Genomic DNA, 9,787 nt, shown 5'->3' with positions numbered 1-9,787 from the left:
TTCTTAGTCCTGTGTGGTGCATGCTAGTAGCCAGAAGTTAGGAAGGCAGAGAGAGCATCTTGTTACACCGCTAAGGAAATAAAAGCAGTGCTCAGTTCATTTTAGGAACAGAAATAGAATTATAAGGAGTCATTCTGAAATGACAGGAAAATGAGCCATATTTTTGATTTATTAAAAAAAATCACAACTCAGTGTGACACTGGAGGGATGGCTCAACTAGTAAGAGCACACATTGATCTAGAAGAGGACCAGAGTCTGGTCCCCGGCAACCATGCCCCAGCAACCATAGCAAGCAGCTGATACCCACCTGAAACTCCAGATCCGAAGGGATCTGATGCTTCTGGCCTTCACAGGCACCTGCATTCACATACGCATGCCCTCATCCCCACATAGAAATGATTTAGAATAACTCTAAAACGCCCCAAAGCTCAGAAAACACCTCTGTGCCATGTAGCATCTATTTTATATTTGTGGAAGAATGAACAGAAGAAATACTAAGATGTACATAATCTGAGGCTAGATTTTAACTTTTTCCCCCTCCCTTCTCCCTCTTGCTCCGTCCCTGCTCCCTCAGTCGTCCCCCCCACCCCCCCGTCAGGCCCCTGCATGCTCCAGGCTCTCCAGCTCCAGCTCGCTCCGGCCCTGCTCTCTCTGGCTCAAAGTCCACTGTAGCTGTCTTCAGACACCCATATGAGGGCATCAGATCTCATTACAGATGGTTGTGAGCCACCATGTGGTTGCTGGGATTTGAACTCATGACCTCCTGAAGAGCAGTCAGTACTCTTAACTGCTGAGCCATCTTACCAGCCCCCTAGATTTTAACTTTTGTCAGAAAATGTGTTTATAGTATTCAGTGCTTTCTGAAAATTTGTTTTGTTGCTTAAAAGGAAATAATAATTGACAAACATAGAGTATTGACTGAATTCTGTATTTGCCTCCCCCAAACACTAACAGATTGGTCTACAGAAGTGTGTCAACTTTATTCCATATAAAACAGTCTGTCACAGGAGTTGGAAAAACGAGTTCTTTTGCATATTTAAACCAGACAAAGACCTGAGAATTTAACCATAGTTTTATAACTATAATTAGAAATAAATGATACTTTTTTCTTTTTAAAAATTAAAGAAAAAATAGATTTACTTAATTACTTTGTGTGTGTGTGTGTATATGTTTTGTCTGCTTGTATGTATATGCACCATGTGTGCCTATGGAGTTCAGGAAAGGGTATTAGATCCCCCAGGACTGGAGTTAACAGGTGGGTGTGAGATACCATGCAGGTGCTGGGAAATGAATCACATTCCTCTGCAGAGTAATACATGCTCTTAACTGCTGAGCCAACTCTGCAGCCCCATTTTTTCCTTTAGAAAATAAATTTCATATGAAAAAATATTTTCAACATTTGGAAAACCTTCATGTATATGGTAGAGGTAAGGAAACAAAAATATATGTAAATTCATGTCAGAAATACATTTATTTCTTTACATTGTTTTCGAGATAGGATTTCAGTATGAACAAGAAGAACTTGAACTTACTTATATAGCTATGACTGGCCTTGAACTCAAGATCCTCCTGCCTTAGCCTCCCAAGGGCTGTGATTGCAGCTGGGCACCACCTTACCTAGTTAGATATTAATACATTTTAAAAATGTATAGATTGGTACTATTTGAAACGTACAGCTATATAAATTTTACACAGATTCCCTGCTTTAGTACATAAAACATATCTAAAAACAAAATCAAAACTGTATAATAGGTGATTAGCCTAAAGGATTTTAATTTCATGGCATTTTGGGGAAGTATGTGTGTCATATCTTCTATCTGATATTTTCTAGGCAACTAGGACATCTTGTGAGATTAATGGAAGATGATTAAATAATTTATTTTCAGAGTAGGCTTACAGAGCAAGTTTTAAAAAAAGGCAGATAATTAAAGCCACTGAAACTGTATGTGGCTTTAGTCAGGAATGTTAGTGTATCATTAAGAAGTCATGGGGGCCCGGTGGTGGTGGTGGTGCATACCTTTCATTCCAGCACTTGGGAGGCAGAGGCAGGCAACCTGATCTACAGAGTGAGTTCCAGGACAGCCAGGACAACACAGAGAAACCTTGACTCAGGGGTAGGGGTGTTGGGTTGGAGGTAGAAATCCTGGAGAAAAATGCCTTCTTGAAATAAAAGCTTCTGAGCTTGGGATGCTTGGTCCCTCAAGTAAGAATGAGGGCTCTAGGGTTCTGGTGTGGCAGAACACACTTGGAATCCCAGCCACCTGGGACTCTAGGCCACAGCATCATGATTCTGATTGAAGCCTGGACTTTGTAAGAAGATCATTTGAAAAAACAAAAAAGTTTTCATTTGGAATTTTTTTTAAAAGTCCTAACCTACATGATGGTTTGTGCTCTCAGAAGCCAGCAAAGGTTTGAGTTTAAGAAGTCTGTGTGGGAAAGCCACAGTGAAACTTGGCCTGCTCCTCGGGACTCCTGTGACTGGGCTTGTGCCCTGGTCTCTGATCTGCCAGTACAAGATGCTTTGAAGTGTTGTGGCTATGCTTCTTTGCACAGTGTTTCTCCTCGGAGGGTATACTGCATGTTTGATTACCTCTAGGCTTTCTTAGAGTCTACTGGGATGCCATAGTGATAGGGAAGTGCCAGAGAAGTTTCTCAAAGCACAGATATTGAAAAGTTTGGCATTCTGAGGTGATATATGGTCTAGTGCTCTCATTTCTTCTCCCTCCTCCGGATGTGCACAGTTAAGAGGTCGTATTCATCTGTGATTGCTGCGCCTCTTCCAGTGTAGTTCCACTCAGCTTTACAGAGTTGGTTTTTTCGAGTGCAGTTTTCTGGGTTTGAAGAACTTCTTTAACTCCCGTAACTCCTGGGGCTTTAAACTTTGGTCCACTCCTGGGGTCAGTTTATAGGTCAAGGGGGACAGGGTGTAACCATTTTGATAAAGAAAAATTCTCTTACAGAACTCAAACATGCTGAACATGACTCCAAAATATGGAACTACCTGTTTAAACAAAAAATGAAAATTGTGTTAAATTCTTCACAAGAAAAGACTAATTTTTGTTTATTCATCTCTGTGTCTGTGTGAGTGTAGATACCCATGGAGAAGAGGGTATTGGATCCCTAGGAGATAGAGTTTTGTGTGGTTGTGAGCCTTTCAACATGGGTACCGGGAACTAAACTCAGGTTATCTGGAAGAGCAGCAAACACACTTAATCACTGAGCTACCTCTGCAGCCTAGATGTTAAACAACTTTTTATTTTGTTTTGTTTTTCGAGACAGGGTTTCTCTGTATAGCCCTGGCTGTCCTGGAACTCACTCTGTAGACCAGGCTGGCCTCAAACTCAGAAATCTTCCTGCCTCTGCCTCCCAAGTGCTGGGATTAAAAGCGTGCGCCACCACTGCCCGGCTAAACAACTTTTTAAATTAAAAAATTTACATTTTTATTTTTTATTGATGTGGACTAGGAAGGATATGAATAGAGTAATCCTCTCTATTCAGTCATTTCCATTAGCCAGTTTCAATGTCTCAAAGTTTAATTAACAGAACAGGGAAGCTACCCTGAACTGAACTCAACACTTTGGAGCCATATTTTAAACTCTTACAAAAAGAGACTTCTGCAATGGAGTTACACCAGAGTAAAGTAGCCGAGGGTAGTGCTACGTGCTAATTGCTTTTGGAATCAAAGAATATGGAATAAGGAAAACTGGTCCAGTGTAGAAGGGGATGAAAGATTTCAGAACCACTGAAGATGCCCTGTGTAAGCATTAATATCCATGTAGTCGATGGACCATTGCCCATTACTGTATGTCGGTCTTGACTGGATATTTACATGTGAGCTAGTACAAGGCTAGTCCAGAGTTCTTGTTCATAATTCTAGTTACAGAAGTCTATGGGAATTTGATATATTCATGTATTATAGTCATACTTAAACCTCCAGTTGATACTAAATGCTCAGCTCTTCTAGGGTGTGGTATTAGATTCTAAACCATTGGTTGATGCACAGTCTATCAGTGCTAATTGAGGTATTTTCACAAAAATTGTACTGAGAAGATAAGGAAGAGAAAGAACTGGAAGAGGCAGAGAAGCAGGAGACGGGCCACCCTTCTCACCTTTAGTAAGTTAGCCGTCAGTCCGTTCCAGAGCCCCAGTACCCCTTGGGTTTTCACTATCTGCCGGAAGCAGTCAGCTGCTCCTGAGAAGTGGACATCTACTCCTCCATAGTGGGGAAGATAAGGACTTTGAGCCTAGCAGGAAATAGAAGATACAGGAAAGCGGCTTAAGTACTGGGAAGTCAATGTCCTACACAAAGAAAACATGCTCTCAGGTCTGGACTCTGGATACTCTGTGCCAAGATGGTGGCAAAAAGTAGTAACTTCAGAGTTCATCTTCTTCCACAGTCTTCTAATGAATGTTTTTGGAGACAGGGTCTTGCTTATGTAGCTCAGATTGGCTAGAACTTCACCATATTTCTGTCTCACTCTTTTGAATGCTGAGATTACAGGTGTGAGCTACTAATTTAGAATGAATATTCATTTGCTATATAACCATAATGCCTCATTCACATATTTGTGATGTATTTTGCTTAAAAGAAAGTAAACATTTTAGATAGACTCAATTTCATACTTATATTCCAACATAGCCTATGCCCAATGGGCCTGTTACATAGTCCTATGCCTTTAACCTTTTTTTGAGACTTATTTATTTTTATATTTTAATGTGGAATATTTGCCTGCATATATGTCTGTGTACCATGTACATGTGAAGGCATCAGATCCCCTTAGAACTGAAGTTATATATGGTTGTGAGCCACCATGTGGTTGCTGAGAATTGAACCTGAGTCTTCTGGAAGAGCAGTCAGTCTCTTAACCACTGAGTCATCTCTCCAGTCCCAGACTTTAATCTTTTCTCATGCCCTCCTGACTCCTTAACTGATCCTCTTCTGGGAAGCCACCAAGTAGGGACTGATTTTCCCCACACCACAAATGTCACAGGGTTGAGAACAGGGTGGTTGTGGCATTCTTCTGGCTACCTATTCCTGTCTGCTTCACTGTATGACAAAAGTGCTCACCTGGGCCTCAAGCTGCTCTGTCGTCCTTGTCCTATTGTTGTCTGTGGACCTTCTGGCCACCCTTCTACATTTACTGGAGACTGACACCTGGTGGTTCAGTTTAGCTCAGCCTCACTATTATCTTAGGAAACTTTATTTTATTAATTTTTTTGGTTTTTCAAGACAGGATTTCTCTGTATAGCCCTGGCTGTCCTGGAACTCACTCTGTAGACCAGGCTGGCCTCGAACTCAGAAATCCACCTGCCTCTGCCTCCCAAGTGCTGGGATTAAAGACGTGTGCCACCACCACCCGGCCTTAGGAAACTTTATAAAGGGGGGAGAAGAAAAAGAAAAGGAAAGGGGAAAAAGATATTAAACTGGAGAGAGGAGATATGCTGTGGGGATGGACCAATGGAAGTTAGAGGGAAGTGAGGGGTGGATTTAACCAAGATACTTGTATATATGTATATACTTTTCAAATAAAAGAATGCAAAAAGGACAGTCTATGCCAATCTCAGTCTGGCCCTCATCCTCAGGATTCCTCACTGTTATACTTGCGGCCACCTATTCTTCAGCCATCCGTGTACTTCATGACTACCCCAGAACTACCCGAGGAAACTGTCATCATCAAAATGCTCAATTCCTGAAAGTAACTTTCTTGTCTCTTTCATCTCAGCACTTATGAGGCTGAGGCAGGCACCCCCACACAGGTGCATATACCCACCCTCCACATACACATAATTTAAAATAAAGAAAATCTATAAAAAGGAAACAAAGAACGAACCAGGGCTGGAGAGACTGATCCGTGGTTAAGAGTACTCATTGCTTTTGCAGAGGACTAAATTCAATTCCCAGAACCTACAACTCACAACGAATAGATACAACTGCCTGGAACTCCAGCTCCAGGGAAGTCCAATACCCTCTTCTGATCTCTGTAGGCACCTGGCTTGTGTACATATCCACACACAGACACAGAGGCATAGAATTAAATAGAAATTTAAACAAAAATCTTTAAAAATAGAAATAATAAGCTATTGCTCTATTGCTGCATAGAATATCATGAATGAACTCTAGAGTCACCACACTGGGAGAACTATTCTCAGAAGATAAAACTCCAAGGATGGAAAGCCCAGGGAGTGTTACCATTGTAGGGGTGACTGGAGGTCTTGACTGCAAAGGGATGGCACATGAGAATTTTCAGATTGATGGAATGGTTCTATGTCCTGATTGTGGTGGCATTCACACAAATGTATGCACCTATCCATCCTCCTAGAACTCTGCATTTGTACAGTCAGTAAGATGCCTGTTGTGCAAGGTCTGCTTTCAGTTCTCATCACCCAGGTAAAAAGATGGGCTTGACGATGTATGCTTATTCTACTGCTGGTGAGCAGAGACTGGGGCTCAGTAGCCAGACATCATAGCCTACTTGCCTAGGTCTCAGTGAGAGATTCTCTCTAAAAACAAGGTGGATGGCTTCTGAGGAACAACACCCAATGTTGTTGACCTCTGACCTTCACATACAATACATGTGTAGAAATGTGATGTGCACTGATACTGAAAAACTCACATCAGTAGGGAGAGAGAGGAAAGAAGGAACAAGGAGAAGAGTTGAGAGAGACGGAAGGAGAACATGGGAACAAGGAACATGAAGCCAATAGGATGCTGGTGGCGTAGACATAAGGGAGCAGGCAAGTGACCAGAGGCATTAATAATCTGAGGGACTGTGATGAATAGGAAGGACTGTAAGATGCCTTTGTCCTTGAGATGTGGTCATATGTTGATTCTTTGGTACTTTTTTTCTTGTGGTGCTGGGGATTGAATCCAGGATCTTGTAAGAGTACTAAGCAAGTACTCTTTTGGGCTCATTCAGCCTTCTTTTGTGTTTGAGTAAATAGCCAGTTCTTGATTTCATTCAGCTTTCCTGTCTATTCCGTCATCTACATCCTTACTGTAGCTCTCCACAGGGCTTGCTACTTTCATGTCTTGCTTCAGGCTCTCTGGAGCTAGGCAACCTGTAACAACTCACACCTGTGACCTTCAGCAAATGCCTTGATCTGTCTGAGCCTCCCCCTTTTTTTTCTGTAAAATGAAGTAATAATAGCATGTACCTTATAGGATTGTTGTTCATATTAAATAATTTAGTACATGAAAAGTGCTTAAAACTGAACTTGATATAGAGCATGCACTAAGTAAGTAACTGCCATCATTAAGGTCATTATTATAATTATCTAAACTTGGAGGAGAGACAAGTATGCTGAAGACCAAACCAACCTGCTAGACTGGAATGCTAGATTGCTGTGTTCTTTAATTGTATCTTACTAGCAAATAGAAACAGAACATAGTAGATGGCTAACGACAAGGGCCTGAACTTACAGCTTCTACACAAAACCAGGCAACTCTGTAGGCTAATAGAATGTAGTCACTCACTTCAGATCCCCAGCTCTCAGGAGGACCACACTGGATCCTGCAGTGTAAAATCACCTAGAAGAAATCAAGAGAACTAGGCTTGGCTCTGTCAGTATTAGTGTAACCTTGACTAAGTCATTGCCTTCTTCAGACCTTAGTTTCCTCACAGTCTACTAAGGAGACTGAAATGAAATGACCTTGAAGGCCCTTTCTAGCTCATGCAATCCTTACAGCTGCTCCGACTGCATATACCTTCCCACCTCTAGGACTTGAACTCTGCTGTTTCTTCTGTCTTGTCAAGTTCTCATAATGATCAGAAGAAATAGCAGATACCCATACTAAACTTATCAAACACTTTTTTGGTCACCATGTTCTTCATGGCGCTTGATAAGAATGTGATCTGTTGTCTATAATTATTTCTTCCTTGTGTTCTCTTCCTAATCCCTATCCTACTGTGACCATAAATACCACAGGGCCAGTGACCACATCTGTCTTGACATGAGCCTTTCCCAAAAGTGTACAAAAAAAGGAGGAGCAAACTTACATGAAAGTAATGGACAAACGCTTCAAAGCTAAGCATTTGAATGTTTCTGTGCTAAACTTCCCAGGCCTTCCAGAAGAGGTAGCACTCACTCACTAGATATTCTTCCCATGAAACACTGATAGAGTTAAACAGTATTTACAAAATGACTGTTTAGCCGGGCAGTGGTAGTGCACGCCTTTAATTCCAGCACTTGGGAGGCAGAGGCAGGTGGATTTCTGAGTTCGAGGCCAGCCTGGTCTACAGAGTGAGTTCCAGGACAGCCAAAGCTACACAGAGAAACCCTGTCTCGAAAAACCAAAAAAAAAAAAAAAAAAACAAAAAACAAAATGACCATTTATATATATTCTCTCATGTTTTTGATGATAGAGTCACATGAAACCCAAGTTGACTTTGAACTCACTGTGTGGTTGAGGATGACCTTGAACTTCTGATTCTTCTGCTTCTACTTCCTGAGTGCTGAGATTACAGGCATTTACCACCTCATCCAGTTTATTAGGTGCTAGGCATGGAATCTAGGGCTTCGTGGATGTCAAACAGACTCCACCAAATGACTATATATCCAGCCCACCATGTACTCTTTTGGTCAAAATACTACTACTTCAAGGAATTTATTCTGCAGTTAGATCTGCATATATATAAAACAATATATATTGCAAGGATATTTGCTACTGCAGTGATTGTATAATAGGAACGATTGGAGATAAGTCTGAACGTTCACCAGTAGGAGATAAGACATCATGCTATAGAATACTATGTCACAATTAACATATGTGGCTGCTCCATCTGGTGGGTAGGGTGTCACCTGCAAGACAAATTTTTAGTGAAAAAGAAAGGGTGTAGATGAATATGCACATATATTGCTAACTATGTAAAACCAGAAAGAATATACCTGCGCATTTATGGAGACCTTTGCATAAGCCATCTTTGGAAAGATATATGTAAGAAAGTGGTAACCTTAGTGTTGTCTCTGGGAGAGAACTGGGTCGGGAGGGCACAAAGGGTGAGGGCACTTGGTTTTCAGTGTCTGTTTATGCCACCTTTTGGATTTCATCTGCATGTATTACCTCATGAAAAGAAAATGTTTCATTGTAAGAGTTTTAAGATAGCAAGACAAAGTATAGTCTGGGTTGGGGTGAGGAAAGTAGGCAGGAGGAACACACGAGGCCGGCAATTCATGATTAGTGGGTCATGGAAGATCAGCGGGGAAGCCTAGAACATAGTTGTCTCCAGGAGAAAGCAATTGAAATGCAGGTGAACAGCTCGTGAGGAAGTGTGGGTAGACTGTGCAGAGCCCCAGGAGTTTGAGCCAGCAGCAGCCATGGCTAAATTTTCTAAGAGCAAACTCTGACAGGAACAGCTTGACTGGGAGGGAAAATGTACATGAAGAATGCAAATTCAGAAGATGACAATTCAGGAGGCTGAGGACATATAGGTATATGCAGGACTGGTACTTCATAGCCTTTCATCCTTTCAGAAAATGTCTATACTGGGATGGAACTCAGGGCCATGTCCATGTCAGGCAAGTAGTTTTCAACCAAACTGTATCCCTGGTCCTTTTTATTTTATTTTATTTTATTTTATTTTATTTTAAAAATTTGGCTTGGTGAGGTGGCCAAGCCAGTAAGGGCACATGCAGCCAAGGATGACAGCCTAGAGCCTATGTGGTAGAAAGAGAGAACTGACTCCTCTGTGACCATAAACCACATGAACATGAATTCTCTCTCTCTCTCTCTCTCTCTCTCTCTCTCTCTCTCTCTCTCTCTCTCTCACACACACACACACACACACAC

At 41.6% G+C, this 9,787-nt stretch overlaps 1 protein-coding gene and 1 non-coding gene across 4 annotated transcripts in view; both read right to left on the bottom strand.

The window, feature by feature from the left end:
• Nucleotides 1–909: 909 nt before the first annotated feature.
• The window catches only part of Slc25a43 (solute carrier family 25 member 43), a 33,889-nt gene continuing 25,011 nt past the window's right edge, over nucleotides 910–9,787 (bottom strand). The window contains exons 4-5 of one of the 3 annotated variants that reach the window (XM_028773175.1): nucleotides 4,110–4,244; nucleotides 910–1,617 (exon numbers count right to left, since the gene is read on the bottom strand). In XM_028773175.1, coding sequence (XP_028629008.1) covers nucleotides 1,471–1,617; nucleotides 4,110–4,244 — 282 coding nt within the window. In that variant the 3' untranslated portion in view covers nucleotides 910–1,470. Of the gene's footprint in view, nucleotides 3,002–4,109; nucleotides 4,245–9,787 lie in introns of all 3 variants that reach the window. The other 2 variants (XM_028773173.1, XM_028773176.1) reach the window with 2 other exon arrangements.
• Nucleotides 3,452–3,583, bottom strand: LOC114625821. The gene has a single exon (XR_003712140.1). It is a non-coding gene; the product is annotated as a small nucleolar RNA SNORA36 family (small nucleolar RNA).

Source organism: Grammomys surdaster, unplaced genomic scaffold (assembly GCF_004785775.1).
Source record: "Grammomys surdaster isolate TR1022 unplaced genomic scaffold, NIH_TR_1.0 222, whole genome shotgun sequence".
In the NCBI taxonomy this organism is placed as follows: domain Eukaryota; kingdom Metazoa; phylum Chordata; class Mammalia; order Rodentia; family Muridae; genus Grammomys; species Grammomys surdaster.
This window is presented reverse-complemented; position numbering and strand designations above follow the sequence as displayed.